Raw genomic sequence first — 17,431 nt, forward strand, 5'->3', positions numbered from 1 at the left:
AGGGGGGATTGGGTGAAGAACTCTTGGAGTGGGGGACTGGGAATGCTGGCAACATTTGGAATTAAGTAAATAAAACAATTTTTAAAAAGCCCCAACTACTTTTAACAAGGGCTGTAGGCACATTATAACATGTTAAACTTTCAAAGTTTGAAGAGCAGCATTATCTTTTGGAATGTTCTTCCTTCTTTCCTTCCTTCCTTCCTTCCTTCCTTCTTTCTTTTTTCCTTCCTTCCTTTCTTTTTTCTTGTCTGTCTGTCTCCTTCTTTCCTTCCTTCCTTCCTTCCTTCCTTCCTTCCTTCCTTCCTTCCTTTCTTTCTTTCTAAAAAGACATATACACATATATGAGTGTTTGACATACATGTAATTCACCATGTATGTACTCGCCATGTATGTCGAATCTTCTGAAGCTGGAGTTATAGGTGGTTGTGCTGGGAATTGAACTCAATTCTCTGTAAGAGCTGCAAGTGCTCTTAATTGCAGAACCATCTCTGCAGGCCCTTGTGAATTTTTTTGGGTGGGGGTGGAGGTCTGGATTTTGTAGATTCTAACTCTATGAATTCATTTGTCGTGTATCTCTCTTCCCTGCATTTCTTGCTAACTATCCTTCGATTAGAAAATTTAATTTAAGTATTACTCCCTGGCAGGGCTACTTTGTAGGGGCTTCATTTATTTGTAATGGAAACTAGTTTTATCTCTTATGATATCATCAACTCTTGAAAGCCATTAGCTTTGTGTATTAATTTAAGGGTTCACAAAGAATGGTAACACTAGCATTCTGTCTTCTAGTAACACAGATGGGAGATGTTTCCTTGTCTTTGTATTAAGTTGAAACAAAATTCATTTAGAAATTGAAAGCTAAATAAATATATGAGATTTTAAAATTTGAATACAATTCCTGTTGTGTTTTACAAAAAAAAAGAAAGAACGAACCAGGATATGCTTGGTAGAGGCACGGTATGATGGTGGAGGAGGAGGAAAGGAGTGTTTTGCTGGCCCCCGCTGAGGCATCCCTTCTCCTGAAGTACTAGTCGTACAATGGATTAGTATGGAAAAGAGTTTATTTAGGGCTTGGGGAGGGGGAGTTGAGGAGGAAATAGAGACAGAGAAAGGCAGAGGGGGAAGATATATATATATTTTGACTATCATTTATTTTAACATGATGATAAATCAATATTAATTACAAATATCACTAATGAGTCCAATGCTGGCATGTAGGGTGGCAACCAAGAAGACAAGAAGTAATTATTTCTGAATCCAGACTCTGGAGTTTGGTCTCAATGCTGGCTTTGTCACTTGCTAGTCTTGTAACTAACTGTATTGAGGTCTAAGAGAGGAAAAATTAACATCAGTCCTTGTTAGTCATATCGACTCAATGATGTTTTGCCTTTGTTTACATGTTACAGGATTATCATCTTGTGGGGCTGTAGAGACGGCTCAGTGGTTAGGAGCTCTGGATGCTTTTTCCAGAGGTCCTGGGTTCAGTCCCCAGCACCGACGTGGTAACTCGAGGCACAGGGGATCCTTTGACTTCTTCCGGTCTCTAGGTCACTGTGTGCACATGGTACACAAATATACATCCAGGCAAACACTCATACACCTAAAATAATAAAACAAAAATTTAAAAATCATCTTAGATTTGATAAATCTACATTAACATTTTGGTAAATTTATATTAACATTTTCTGCTGACTTACGTAAATTAAGAGATTATTGTAGCGTCTTTACTGTTATAGCAAAACAGATAGCATCCTAACAATGTAAATGACCACTATTATTGAAATAAAAAATGTTTTTTCCATGTTTCACGACTAAAGAAAAAACCAAAACAAAATGCTTGTCTTATTCAGGCATGGTGGCACATTCCTTTAATCTCAGCACTCAGGAGGCAGAGTCAAGATCTCTGTGAGTTCAAGGCTGATCTACATAATGAGTTCAAGACCAGGTAAGAACATATATAAAAGAACCAAAAAAGATAAATGTATTTATCATCTCTTTGCAATTCGACATACTGTAAGAGCCACTAATTTAAAGGAAAATTTTTTGGTGGCTTTTACCATTATTATATATGACGTTGACTGGCATGGAACTCACCATGTAGTGCCTCAAATGTCATGAGAGGAGGTATGATAAAAGTGGGTGTCACCGATGAAAGTGTGTCAGTGGACCTGTTTACTTAAACTTACTAAGCCTGAAGATTTTAACCGAAGAATGAAGACATAAATAAACACAGTAGCAATCCCTGCCAGTTTGGGATGTGCAGAGAGCTCCTCAGAGGACCAATAGGAACCCATTGCAGGTGTTCCTCAACGACCTTGGAGCCCCAGGATATGTTTGTATCTGTCAGTCTGGGTTCACAGACAGGAGCCTAGCATATCTCTCCTCCGAGAAGCTCAACCAGCAGCTGACTGAAGCAGATACAGAGAGCCACAGCCAAACATTAGACCAACCTTGAGAAGCCTTGCAGATGAGTTAGGGGAAGGATTGAGGAATTTGGAAGGGATAGGGTCTCCATAAGAAAGCCAACAGTTGGGGTTGGGGATTTGGCTCAGAGGTAGAGCGCTTGCCTAGCAACCGCAAGGCCCTGGGTTCGGTCCCCAGCTCTGAAAAAAAAAAAAAAAGAAAACCAACAGTTATCAACTAACCTGGAACCTTGGGTGCTCTCAGAGACCGAATCACCAACCAAAGAGCATACGAGGGCTGGACCTATGCCCCTTACATGTGTGTCACAGATATGCAGAACACATGTCTTCATGTGGGCCCCCAACAACTGGAGTCTGGGCTTCCTGTGGTTTTGCTGCCTGTCTTGTGGATCCTGGTCTCCTAAGTGGGCTGCTTTGTTTCCCATCTGTCCAATGGGAGTGGATGTGCCTAGTCCTGCAGTGACTGGAGGTGCCAGGGTGGGTTGGTACCCAGGTGGGGACTTCTCCCTTTTCAGAGGTGAAGGGGAGGGGTGGTGGGGGAGGGGCCATGTGAGGGAGGGCCTGGGAGGAGAAGGGAGCTGTAGTTGGGATATAAAGTGAATAAATGACTAAATGGAAAAAAGACAAAAAAATAATTATTTTAAGGAATAGTATGAGTCATAACAAATGTTTGGTAAAGTAGTGTAATTGAAGCTTCCTGAGAAGTGTCTGTGGATATTCAGAGGTAGGAAACGCTGCTTTCTTAACTGTTTACAGGCAGCAACAGAGTCTAAAGCAAACAGCGAAAACCAGCATTATACTCTAGAAAAGCAAAGCGTTCACATTTCAGTTGTGTCTGTTGAGTTCCTTGTCAATTTACAGATGTTCGCTGTAACGGTTTCCTCTCATATAACCCGAGGTAATCGGAGGTCTCTCACACCGGGCTTGACACATGAGGATTTTCCACACAAGGTGACAAGCGTGATTATTAGATTATAAATGTAAAGGAAGTGTGACCCAGGGCCTCAAAATTCCAAATGTGATGCTTTTTTTTTTGTCTTTTACCTCCAGGTGTATGAAATGTTGAGTCACATTGAAGTTTCCATAGCTCATGGGCTCTCAATTTCCATGTTTGCTTAAAGTCAGCAGCATTGAGGAGTCTTACTGTAAGCCTTTAAAGAAAGAGATAGAACAAAATCCTCAATCTTTAGCTATTATTTCAATAAGAAGCTCCTTAAAAATAAAAACCAAGCAAACTCCGCCACCCCAAGCAGACCCTTAGTTTTTGCATTTTCAGTTAAAAGTCGGAGGTCATTAATCATTATCAAGTCCATGTTCAAATATGAAGATTGTCTTACTGCCACAGTTCTGGGCCAGAGGGCCCTTGGGTTATTGTAAAGCTAGAAGGTTATGATGTATAGTTTCAGCTAATGAAGGGAGCCTGCCAGTCAGGATGTGGAGTCTCTCCCTGTGGTGAGACTGTTAAATGGCCAGGAGTGAGACATGTCTATAATTAGAGAAGCATTAGGTGTTAGTGATGTTGGCTGTCAGAGAGCCTGTGCCCAGCCGACTAGTCAAGCTGGCTTACTTCCTCTATCAGTCAAATCAGAAGCAACTCAACGAGGGGCAGACTAGTAAAGTCCACGGAGCCGAAACTATCTATTAAAAAAGAACTAAAGGTTCTGAGAGATAGCTTTGGAAATGACACAGAGCAAGACAGAAAAACAATGAAGCCAAGCAACAGCCTGAAAGGGAGGACAGGGAAGAAAAGGGATTCTCAGAACCATGAGGAGCAAGGGAGGAGAGTATGGTTTGTTTTTACCTTAATGTTTCTTTTTCTGGGAAATAGGAGCATCAAGAAAGTACTTTTCCTGAAAAATACTTTGTTTAAAGCATAAAAAGTTGTCAGGTAACCCCGTATCCCTCTGAAAATGTAGGCTCTGGGAAAGATAGAGGAATAATAATCATTCCTCCTCCTCTTCCTCCTCCTCCTCTTCCTCGTTCTCCTATTCCTCCTCTTCCTCCTCCTCTTTCTCCTCCTCCTCTTCCTCCTCCTCCTCCTCTTCCTCCTCCTCCTCCTCTTCCTCCTTCTCCTCCTCCTCCTCTTCTTCCTCCTCCTCCTCTTCCTCCTCCTCATTCTTCTCCTCCTCTTTCTCCTCCTCCTCCTCTTCCTCCTCCTCCTCCTCCTCCTCCTCTTCTTCCTCCTCCTCCTCTTCCTCCTCCTCATTCTTCTCCTCCTCCTTCTCCTCCTCCTCCTCTTCTTCCTCCTCCTCTTCCTCCTTCTCCTCTTCCTCCTCCTCTTCCTCCTCCTCCTTCTCCTCTTCCTCCTCCTCCTCCTTCTCCTCCTTCTCCTCCTCCTCCTCATTCTTCCTCCTTCTCCTCTTCCTCCTCCTCTTCCTCCTTCTCCTCCTTCTCCTCTTCCTCCTCCTCCTCCTCTTCCTCCTCCTCCTTCTCCTCCTCCTCCTCTTCCTCCTCCTCCTTCTCCTCCTCCTCCTCCTCCTGCTCCACCTTCTTGTTCTCCCACAGAGGAAAGCCTCAATGTAGAGGATTATAGGGATAATTGATATTATGAAGTATCATTAATAAAATATATTATGTACATTAAAATATTTCTATTTTGTCTCATTTGGTACTCGCTCCTTAATGAAGTAGTGACTTACTGTATTTTACACGAGTACCCAGTTAAGTGCCAGAAAGGAATGTCTGCCCTTCTCTCAGTTGTCTCCCGGCCCTGTGCTTGTCATAAATACATACAATATATGTTTCTAAGATCTCATCTACGCTGTATTAATGCAGGCAGGTTCTATGAGTTGTAACAGATACTTAGAAGCTGCCTTTACGTAAGTATTTAAGGGACTAGAGAGATGGTTCAGCAGTTAAGAACATAGGCTGACTTTTCAGTGTGTGTGTGTGTGTGTGTATTCACACATGTGCATGTACACACACACACACACACACACACACACACACACACACACACACACACACACTAACCTGAGTGCTCACTTCAGCCTATAGAGAATTTAAAGCAGATTGAAAGCCCGGCACTTCTGTCTTAATTTTTTTCTACCTGTATTTGCCTGAAGGCATAGAGCTAAATCATTATCTTAACTTTCTTCCTCAATCACATTGAATTTCAGAACAAACCCTCTCTCAGATGAGGACAATTAGCTCCAAAGACAAGGTTGCAGCCTGTGCAATGAACAGATGGGTTATTTAATAGTTCCAGCACAGCTAGAACCCAGACAATGATGAGTCAGTGATAGGCAGGACCACACTTCTGCTGGGACGACCTGCCTTCCTCTTGCCTTCTATTTGAAAGGAATCCTCATGTCAATGTGTTGAAGATGGCTTTGGGTCACTAGACCCCTTTATTTCTTCTTCTTCCCAATGTGGCCACATCAATGGCTCCTCTTTTTGCTTTCACCATGACTCAAGTTTTTAATTGTCATGTAGGGAACAGCGATTGAGTCTGGATTATTAAGGTTACTGGAGCCCACACTTTAACCTTCAAAGCTTTGCTTCCAGTCAGCTATGCAGTGCTCTTGTAGATTTTAAATAACTGTGTCAGCATTCATTTGCTTGCCTTTGGGGGAATTAAAAAATATGTTTTAAAAATGCCCTGTAGAGATTGAGTTCACGTAGAACTAAGGTGTCGGGGCAAAGGAGGAACAGCTGGAGACACACGCTCCCTCCTTGTACCTGTAGTAGTTTGAGGGCTTTGTTCTGAGATCTCTCCTGAGGGGAAACCAAGAGTTGTGACTTCACCATAGGAAAAAACCAGTCTGGATGATGTGTCCACGGGAGACAGACGTGAAGTTCATTAGGATGCGATTTCAGCTACGCATAGAGAAGAGCTCAGGAAGAGAACAAGACACTTCTCGGTGTGGGTATGGGATTATTAAGAGAGAATTGGGCAGCGTGCTCAGAAAGCAGTAGCATATGTGGTTCTGGTGACTCTCAAGTGACTTCTCACAGGGTTGTTGAGAAACATTATCTTTTCAGTAAGTGAGATAATAAAGTGCTCTGTGTTCTTTGGATGACATTACAGCTGATAAAGTAACCCTAGGTCATAGGGGTTGCACGGGAATTTAAGACTGTGTGTGTACATTTGTGTGCATGTGTGTATGTAGGTGCCTCTTTTATTTTTCAAATTACATTTATCGTCTGACAAGTTCCTATATGTCTGAAATACATTCTGATTGCAACTACACCCTGCTCCTCGAGTCCTTCCTCTCCCTCTTCTCCCTCCACCATTCTCCGTCTCTTTGGTTGTGTTTTGTTATTTCGTTGCAGCAGGCTGACTCACCAAGCCTAGAGCTGACTGGCTGGTTAGACCGGATGGCCAGTGAGCCTGCAGGATGTTCAGGTCTCCCCAGCTGCTCCACGAGAATTGTGGATGTGTGCCAAGTGTATCTGGACACCATGACTATGTTTGTGTGACAGGCACCTTTCTCACTCAGCCCTCTCCACAGTCTATTTAGACTTTTTTTTTCTTTATTAACTTGAGTATTTCTTATTTACGTTTCGGTTGTTATTCCCTTTCCCGGTTTCCAGGCCAACATCTCCCTAACCCCTCCCCCTCCCCTTCTTTATGGTTGTTCCCCTCCCCATCCTCGCCCCATTACCGCCCTCCCCGCAACAATCCCGTTCACTACGGGTTCAGTCTTGGCAGGACCAAGGGCTTCCACTTCCACTGGTGCTCTTACTAGGATATTCATTGCTACCTATGAGGTCAGAGTCCAGGGTCAGTCCATGTATAGTCTTTAGGTAGTGGCTTAGTCCCTGGAAGCTCTGGTTGCTTGGCATTGTTGTTCATAAGGGGTCTCGAGCCCCTTCAAGCTTTTCCAGTCCTTTCTCTGATTCCTTCAATGGGGGTTCCGTTCTCAGTTCAGTGGTTTGCTGTTGGCATTCGCCTATGTATTTGCTGTATTCTGGCTGTGTCTCTCAGGAGAGATCTACATCCGGTTCTTGTCGGCCTGCACTTCTTTGCTTTATCCATCTTGTCTAATTGGCTGGCTGTATATGTATGGGCCACATGTGGGGCAGGCTCTGAATGGGTGTTCCTTCTGCCTTTGTTTTAATCTTTGCCTCCCTATTCTCTGCCAAGGGTATTCTTGTTCCCCTTTTAAAGAAGGAGTGAAGCTTTCGCATTTTGATCATCCATCTTGAGTTTCATGTGTTCTGTGCATCTAGGGCAATTCAAAGCATTTGGGCTAATAGCCACTTATCAATGAGTGCATACCATGTGTGTTTTTCTGTGATTGGGTTACCTCACTCAGGATGATATTTTCCAGTTCCCTCCATTTGCCTATGAATTTCATAAAGTCATTGTTTTTGATAGCTGAATAATATTCCATTGTGTAGATGTACCACATTTTCTGTATCCATTCCTCTGTTGAAGGGCATCTGGGTTCTTTCCAGCTTCTGGCTATTATAAACAAGGCTGCTATGAACATAGTGGAGCATGTGTCTTTGTTATATGTTGGGGCATCTTTTGGATATTTGCCCAAGAGATATAGCTGGGTCCTCAGGTAGTTCAATGTCCAATTTTCTGAGGAACCTCCAGACTGATTTCCAGAATGGTTGTACCAGTCTGCAATCCCACCAACAGTGGAGGAGTGTTCCTCTTTCTCCACATCCTCACCAGCATCTGCTGTCACCTGAGTTGTTGATCTTAGCCATTCTCACTGGTGTGAGGTGAAATCTCAGGGTTGTTTTGATTTGCATTTCCCTTATGACTAAAGATGTTGAACATTTCTTTAGGTGTTTCTCAACCATTCGGCATTCCTCAGCTGTGAATTCTTTGTTTAGTTCTGAACCCCATTTTTTTCAGTTACTACTGTACTTTATTGTGTTCAACCAAATCACCATGTTACAAAAATAGCAAGCTGCCATAATAAAAAATAAGGCTCCTCTATCCAGCACCAGATAGCATCATTTTACTTTCAAGCCTAGAAATTGCACACTTGTATATAAACCAACCGAAGATGAGGATTGAGAGTTCATCTTGGTGGATTTTTCCTTTGATGAATATGAAGTGTCCTTCCTTATCTTTTTTGATGACTTTTAATTGAAAATTGATTTTATCTGATATTAGAATGGCTACTCCAGCTTGCTTCTTCTGACCATTTGCTTGGAAAGTTGTTTTCCAGCCTTTCACTCTGAGGTAGTGTCTGTCTTTGTCTCTGAGGTGTGTTTCCTGTAGGCAGCAGAATGCAGGGTCCTCATTGCGTATCCAGTTTGTTAATCTATGTCTTTTTATTGGGGAGTTGAGGCCATTGATGTTGAGAGATATTAAGGAATAGTGATTATTGCTTCCCGTTATATTCATATTTGGATGTGAGGTTATGTTTGTGTGCTTTTCTTCTCTTTGTTTTGTTGCCAAGATGATTAGTTTCTTGCTTCTTCTAGGGTATAGCTTGCCTCCTTATGTTGGGCTTTACCCTTTATTATCCTTTGTAGTGCTGGACTTGTAGAAAGATATTGTGTAAATTTGGTTTTGTCATGGAATATCTTGGTTTCTCCATCTATGTTAATTGAGAGTTTTGCAGGATACAGTAACCTGGGCTGGCATTTGTGTTCTCTTAGGGTCTGTATGACATCTGTCCAGGATCTTCTGGCCTTCATAGTTTCTGGCGAAAAGTCTGGTGTGATTCTGATAGGTCTGCCTTTATATGTTACTTGACCTTTTTCCCTTACTGCTTTTAATATTCTTTCTTTATTTTGTGCGTTTGGTGTTTTGACAATTATGTGACGGGAGGTGTTTCTTTTCTGGTCCAATCTATTTGGAGTTCTGTAGGCTTCTTGTATGCCTATGGGTATCTCTTTTTTTAGGTTAGGGAAGTTTTCTTCTATGATTTTGTTGAAGATATTTACTGGTCCTTTGAGCTGGGAGTCTTCACTCTCTTCTATACCTATTATCCTTAGGTTTGATCTTCTCATTGAGTCCTGGATTTCCTGTATGTTTTGGACCAGTAGCTTTTTCTGCTTTACATTATCTTTGACAGTTGAGTCAATGATTTCTATGGAATCTTCTGCTCCCGAGATTCTCTCTTCCATCTCTTGTATTCTGTTGGTGAAGCTTGTATCTACAGCTCCTTGTCTTTTCTTTTGATTTTCTATGTCCAGGGTTGTTTCCATGTGTTCTTTCTTGATTGCTTCTATTTCCATTTTTAATTCCTTCAACTGTTTGATTGTGTTTTCCTGGAATTCTTTCAGGGATTTTTGCGATTCCTCTCTGTAGGCTTCTACTTGTTCTCTAAGGGAGTTCTTTATGTCTTTCTTGAAGTCCTCCAGCATCATGATCAAATATGATTTTGAAACTAGATCTTGCTTTTCTGGTGTGTTTGGATATTCCGTGTTTGCTTTGGTGGGAGAATTGGGCTCCGATGATGCCATGTAGTCTTGGTTTCTGTTGCTTGGGTTCCTGCGCTTGCCTCTCACCATCAGATTATCTCTAGTGTTACTTTGTTCTGCTATTTCTGACAGTGGCTAGACTGTCCTATAACCTGTGTGTCAGGAGTGCTGTAGACCTGTTTTCCTGTTTTCTTTCAGCCAGTTATGGGGACAGAGTGTTCTGCTTTCGGATGTGTAGTTTTTCCTCTCTACAGGTCTTCAGCTGTTCCTGTGGGCCTGTGTCTTGAGTTCACCAGGCAGGTTTCTTGCAGGGGAAAAGTTGGTCCTACCTGTGGTTCCAAGGCTCAAGTTTGCTCGTGGGGTACTGCCTAAGTCCTCTCCGCTGTGGCAGCAACCGGGAAGATCTGCGCCGCTCTTTCCGGGAGCCTCCGTGCACCAGGGTTCCAGATGACGTTTGGTGTTTTCCTCTGGCGCCTGGATGTGCACAGAGTGCAGTCTCTTCTGGTTTCCCAGGCGTGTCTGCCTCTCTGAAGGTTCAGCTCTCCCTCCCACGGGATTTGGGTGCAGAGAACTGTTTATCTGGTCTGTTTCCTTCAGGTTCCGGCGGTGTCTCAGGCGCAGGGGTCCTGCTGAACCCCATTTTTTAATAGGGTTATTTGTCTCCCTGTGGTCTAACTTCTTTGTATATTTTGGATATAAGGCCTCTATCTGTTGTAGGATTGGTAAAGATCTTTTCCCAATCTGTTGGTTGCCGTTTTGTCCTAACCACAGTGTCCTTTGCCTTACAGAAGCTTTGCAGTTTTATGAGATCCCATTTGTCGATTCTTGATCTTAGAGCATAAGCCATTGGTGTTTTGTTCAGGAAATTTTCTCCAGTGCCCATGTGTTCGAGATGCTTCCCCACTTTTTCTTCTATTAGTTTGAGTGTATCAGGTTTGATGTGGAGGTCCTTGATCCACTTGGACTTAAGCTTTGTACAGGGTGATAAGCATGGATCGATCTGCATTTTTCTACATGGTGACCTCCAGTTGAACCAGCACCATTTGCTGAAAATGCTATCTTTTTTCCATTGGATGGTTTTGGCTCCTTTGTCAAAAATCAAGTGACCATAAGTGTGTGGGTTCATTTCTGGGTCTTCAATTCTATTCCACTGGTCTATATGTCTGTGTTTAGACGTTTTTTACCGTAAACAAAAGTTTGCGATGTTCCCAGATATCTCAAGGTCATGCAAGCTCAGGCTTTAAGTGTGCTTCATTCTTGTTTTAGAATTCTTATTCAAAATATCTCTAAATAAAAGCAATATTGTCTCTCTAACCTTCATAAAAATGTTAATTGTGCTAGAATGCTTGGCTCAGATGCTCAGAGAGCCCACATGGACTGCCAGGTAGGGAATTCTTTTCTCTGTAAGTTCCTTAACTTGTTTCCATCTTGCACAGTCTAGTGGCTTCTACAGCAGTGCAGTTACTTACCAGTCACCCATTTAAAGCTCCTGTCTTTGTACTTTATTCCCTTTGTCTAGGACAATTGGGCAGTAAGTATTTATCAAAGGAATTGATCAGAATAGAGACAGGAAATTAAAGAGACATGGGAGAAAGGGAAGATCTTTAACTAGGAGAGTGGTTGAGTCATTTGCCAGCTGAGATGTGAGATTTCAAACAACGTTAGCTCTGAAGTTTGCTTATGTCAAGGCAATGCTCATTGTTTTCTAGAGATCCTCCACAAAGAGTATTGAAATAGCAATGATCCATGCTTAAGGCCTGAACATAGATAACCCCAAGCATGGCCATTCTCAATTTCCCAGCTATGAACTTACAGCTTTCTAGGGAAATCATAAGAAACTCCCTTTACTGTAAAGGCAAGTGTTAATGGCTTGCGTAGCTTTGCTGACCTGTAGTTTTACTGTATCAGAGTGTTATTTTACCCACAGCACCCAGGAACGACCCTACAATCTCATGCAACCAGAGAGGGAAAGTGTAACCCATTGAATTGTAATCGGAGAGTCACAAAAAAGCTACATACAGTAAGAACTTAAGAGTGACTCCCTTACGAAGGGAAGCCCACATTCACCCTTGAGTGTTCTCATCTTGTCCCTGAGAACCTTGCTCTTACCCATCACGATTAAATCCATGTTCAAATTTCTCTTAAAATTTTTATATATTTTGGTTATATTCTTTTCCCCTCTCCAAATTCTCTCAGATCTCCCTTTGTCTCTCTTTATCTCTCTGTTTGTCTCTGTCTCTCTGTCTTTCTGTCCTTCTCTATGAAAAAGCAAAAACAAAACCTCAAGCCAAACAAAACTAGAAAGCACACCAGAAGACACCCAGATATGCTTCATCCACACCGTGTGATGGTGGGTGGGCACCACCATGATGAGTAAGTTAGGTGGTGGAGAGATGGTGGGGAAAGACAAGCAGAAGCGTCTGAGAACTATGAAGAGAGAAGGAACTGGGAGACTCGAGGCTGGTATAGAATGGTCTGATGGGAGTAGTCCGCCCTGACACTTGAGAGTGTGAACTCCCACCCTGTGCTGCTGCCTAGGGCCATGTCCGGGTCTGTGGCTCTGAAACAGGGATCTGTGTTGATGTCTAGGGACCATGTTACCATAAAAGGCCATGTGGACATCTCTGGTCTGGGTTGTCACCTGGGAGAGCTGGCCCTGGTGGCCTGGGTATAGGAGACCAAGTGGGCCGACTAGCTCAGCTTCTACCCAAGTCCAGATTCAGGGCTTTCTTCAACATCTACCATCTAAGAACTGCTAGAGCTGGTGAAGGGACCGGTCCTGCAGATCCAAAGCAGCAGGCTCTCTGTGACACAGGCGACAACTGGATATCTGAGAGAACTTCTGAGGAGATGCAGTATTTATAGAGTAGCACAAGCCAGAGGCCTTGAACCAGACGATGACTCATTGCATGGAATATCTACTAGTAAAGCTGTGTGGGCATAGGGTGTTCACCGTTTAATATGCCATGACGCGCCAAAGTTTCCACAGTGAGATGCTTATTTTTTGGTTTTTATTTATCTGTTTTTAGTTTTGTTTTCTTTTTGTGGGGAGGTTGCCTGGGCAAAAAGGAGATATGGAGGAATGTGGAAGTGAGTGAGATTGGGGTGCATGATGTGAAACTCATGAATCAATACAACTTTTTTATTTGGATATTTTGTTATTTACATTTCAAATGTTATCCCCTTTCCCGGTTTCCCATCCATAAACTCCCTCTCCCATCATCCCTTCTCCTTCTTCTGTGACGGTGTTCCCCCACCCATCCACCCAACTCTTCCCACCTGCCTCCCTGACATTCCCCTACAGTTGGGGGGGGGTCCAGCCTTGGCAGGACCAAGGGCTTCTCCTCCCATTGGTACCCAACAAGGCCATCCTCTGTTACATATGCAGCTGGAGCCATGGGTCAGTCCATGTGTACTCTTTGGGTAGTGGCTTAGTCCCTGGAAGCTCTGGTTAGTTGGTATTGTTGAAAAAGAAAGTGCGTGCGCGCGCGCGCGCGCGCGCACACACACACACACACACACACACACACACACACACACACCAGAACAAATGAAAGACAAACGCAAAAGCACAAGGAGTCTGTTTTGTGTTGGCCAATCACTCCTGAGCATACAGGCTGCCCTTAGATGTTCTTGATATATGCAGGGACAGCCACTCCAGTGAAGAAAACTCGTTTCCTTTCCCAGTAGCTATCCATTGCAAACAGCGTTTTGGCTCCAGGTGGACCTTTGTGCTGGCTTCCCCTTCTCCATGCTGAGCTTTGTCTGGCTTGAACTTGTGTGTGTCTTGGGCACGCTGTCTCAATCTCTGTGAATTCCTATGTGTGTCAGCCCTGGTGTGTTTAGAAGGCACTGTTTCCTTGGAGTTGCCCACCCCCTCTGGTTCCTGCAATCTTTCTGCCCCATCTGTGTAGATCCTTGAGCCTGGCGGTGAGGGGAGAACCTCTCTAGTGACTCCAAGTCTGCTTCATTCAGGCTCATCCTGAAATTCTTTTCTGTGGGCAAGTCAAGAAGCTCGGCTTCATTTGGGTAGAGGTATCTGAAAAGAACTCAGGCTGCTAGAATTCCTAAGGCAGCACAGAACTGTCTCTGCCCAACCCCCACTGCCACTGCAGAATGTGCAAGGTTCTGCCAAACACTCTTCTAGAGCTAGGAGAGCAGTGAAAAGTCCGGGTTCTTGCAACAGGGAATCTCTTCAAAAGACTGAAAGAGGTGCTATGAAGATGTACACATATCAAATATGTACTTTTAAATAAATTTTAAATATCTGTCTATCTATCTATCTATCTATCTATCTTCTATCTATCATCTATCATCTATCCATCTTCTATATCTATCTATCTATCTATCTATCTATCTATCTATCTATCTATCTATCTATCCACCTACTTGTCTGTCTGTATCTGTCTGTCTGTCTGCCTATCTATCTATCTATCTATCTATCTATCTATCTATCTATCTATCTCTGTTTGTTGTGAGAAAGGGTCTTGGTCTGTATCCCTGGATGGCCTGGAGCTCACTATTTAGACAAGACTGTGCTCCAGTTCACAGAGATCACTTGCCGCTGTCTCCTGAGTGCTGAAACTAAAGGCACATGCGAAGGGATGAATAACTTTGACGATTTTTAAAAAAGAAAGGTTGGCTGACCTTTGCTAGTGTAAGAGAGGAAAGGGAGAGGGAAGAAAAAAGTGAGATGGCACAAGGCCACACCCACAACCCTCATTCAGATGTTCTGGGACTCCAAACTAAAGTATTTTGAACAACTTCAGTTTGCATTCATATGCCACATATTTGAAAATCAGAGAGTGGTTGGAAGTGCTAAGTAAACCCGAGAAGGTTTGTGTGGGTGCAAATACAGACATCATATACATATATATGCTATAACATATGTATGCGCGCACACACACATATACATGTGTATGATGTGAGCTTCTGACTTTTCTGACTCTTCATCAGACAAATTAAACTATAGTATAGGTTTATGTGCCAGGTATGGCTGCGCACACCTTTAATACCATCACTTGGGAGGCAGAGGTAGGCAGTTTGAGGCCAGCCTGGTCTACAAAGCAAGTCCGTGATAACCAGGCTTGCTACACTGAGAAATTCTGTCACGAAAATCAACAACAACAGCAACAATAACAATATTCAAAAAACAAAAACAAAATCTGAAGAACATAGCCCCCCACCCACCGCCAAGCCAAACAAAAACCCCCCAAAACAGTATATATAGAACTGCTATTGCTCCTGAGAGAATGTATTTGCTTGTCTGTCTGGAAGTTGAACCAGACATTACGAGAAAGTTACAAATATGGACTCATTTTGGGGGAAAAAAAAGGATAAACAAATGGACAGTTGTGTGTTTCCTCAACATAAGCACTTTAGTAAGGACCATGAAGAGAGCAACTCAGCAACCTCACGAAATGTATAAAAGGCAAACGTTTTGTGGTTAAAAATGCTCTCAGCCATAGTATTTATATCGCCCCAGAGTCCCGAGGTTACAGATTGCTGCTGTTTTTAGATATCCTCAATTTCAGTACCACCAATTTTATCAGACGGCCTGGTTTACTTGTAGGTGGGAACATTATGTTCAAATTGTTTTACTCGGAAAACAACCGCGAGTTTGTCTAAAGTTCACCTTCACAAACGCATGTTAGAGGAAGGGTAGATGGAGAGTTGCAGTAATCAATATATTGTGTGTCAGGATTATAGGACCGAGGGAAATGTCACATATGCATTTGACGGACCAAAGTGAAAGGAGATGTGCTCTCTCCACAGCACCTCAAGAAATTCCCTAGTAAATCAGACAGACTTGAAAATGGTCCATCCAGACAACTAGCCACGACACTCAGGCAACTGTGACAGCTCGACTTGGCTCGTTGAAACCCGAATCCTTTGCAGGGTGAGAGAATTGGGGCCTTCAAAACAATTTATCCTCTGAGATGCAATTGTCAAGCCACCAGCCTCTAATTGGCAATGTGTTAATTTTCAAGAACTTGACTGTGTTTTAAATCTTTATATTTGTGTGGGTTTCTGCCAGAAAAAATTAGCCAAAACTATGACGTTGGGTAGAAATGTTATAAATAGTTAAAAACTTGGTAGATGTTTAATAAAAAGAAGATGTGTAAGGTGTGTTTATTTGATTTGTTTTTTGCTATTTTCCCCCCAAGGCAATGTTTCTCTGTGTAGCCTGGCTATCCTTAACTTGCTCTATAGGTCAGTCTAGCCTCAAAATCAGAGATCCACTTGCCTCTGTATTCTAAATGCTGAGAATAAGGCTTGTGCCATCACACCTGGCTATTTTTTCTTCTTCCTTCCTCCCTCCCTCCCTTCCTTCCTTCCTTCCTTCCTTCCTTCCTTCCTTCCTTCTTTCCTTCCTTCCTTCCAAGGTATTGGCAATGGTCTGCATTTTTGGGGGTGGATGGGTTTCAAGAAAGGTAATATACTGGTGTCTTAGAGAGGCAATGTCTCTCCTTATCGGGTAATTTCACTTATACTCTATATTATGTGTGTATTTTAAGAAGCATTTACAGTAGTAGGTTTCTTCATGAGTTTCTCAAAGGTCTTTAGTGTTAGTAATCTCTCTATATTCTCCCTCTTCTGATGTTTCAACATACATAAAACAATAAATGTAATTAACCACATAAATGTACTCAAGGACAGAGATCACATGACCATCTTATCTGATATAGAGGTCTTTAGTGTTATCTCTCTCTTCTGATGTTTAACACACATAAATCAATAAATATAATCCATTGTGTGAATATACTCAAGGATAGAAACTGCATATCACCTCGTATAGCAAAGATCATTGATAAATATAACACTATCTCATAATAAAAATCGAGGAGAACCTTGGGATACAGAATACATATCTCAACAAAATAAAGGCAATATACAGCAAGTTCACAGCCGGTGTCTTGCTGAATGGAGGAAAAATCTCAAAGAATTTCCACTGTAATCAAGACCAAGACAAGTACAGCCACTTACTCCATTCCTGGTCTCTGTAGTGCTTGCAGAGGAGGGCTTTTCCCAAGGACAACCTTCCCTAAATAGAGGGGGACTGGTTATCAGTCAAGCGTATAGTGAGTAGCTGCGCTCCCCTGTTAGAACCTCCAAACAAGCTCTCGAAAGCTGATACCCTGAATCTGACAGAAGAGAGTAAGGACTACCATTGAACTTAGAGGGACAGGAAAGGACTTTCTGAACAGACTCAGCAGCACAGCCCTTATGAATTAATGAATAGGATCTCACAAAACTCAAAAGCTTCTGTACAGCAATAGATACAGAATAGATTCAGGTGAAGAGGTGGCCCGCTGAATAGAAAAAAAAAAAACCTTTGCCAGCTACATATCTGGAAGAGGAATAGTATTTAGAATACACAAGAAACTAAAAAGAAAACCTAATTAAATATTGGGGTATGGAAATAAACAGAATTATCAAAAGAAATACAAACAGCTGAGCAGTAATTTAAAAAAAAAACGTTCAATTTCTTTAGCAACTGGAGAAGTGCAAATTAAAACAACATTGGGATTTCATCTTCCTTCAGTTAGGGTGGTTAAGGTAAAGCAAAACAAAACAAAACCAAAAACAACAGCAACCAAATGACGGCAAATGTTTGCATGGCTGTGGGAAAGGGGACAGTACTTCTCTGCCAGTGGGAGTAGAAATTGGTG

General features: G+C 42.5%; 1 protein-coding gene across 1 annotated transcript in view; it reads left to right on the top strand.

The window, feature by feature from the left end:
- Mbl2 (mannose binding lectin 2) overlaps window positions 1-15,883 on the top strand; it is a 35,695-nt gene extending 19,812 nt beyond the window's left edge. The window contains exons 6-7 of the mRNA XM_063272804.1: window positions 1,848-1,942; window positions 15,534-15,883. Coding sequence (XP_063128874.1) covers window positions 1,848-1,906 — 59 coding nt within the window. The 3' untranslated portion in view covers window positions 1,907-1,942; window positions 15,534-15,883. The remainder of the gene's footprint in view (window positions 1-1,847; window positions 1,943-15,533) is intronic.
- The last annotated feature ends 1,548 nt before the right edge of the window (window positions 15,884-17,431 follow it).

This window comes from Rattus norvegicus, chromosome 1 (genome assembly GCF_036323735.1).
Source record: "Rattus norvegicus strain BN/NHsdMcwi chromosome 1, GRCr8, whole genome shotgun sequence".
In the NCBI taxonomy this organism is placed as follows: Eukaryota; Metazoa; Chordata; class Mammalia; order Rodentia; family Muridae; genus Rattus; species Rattus norvegicus.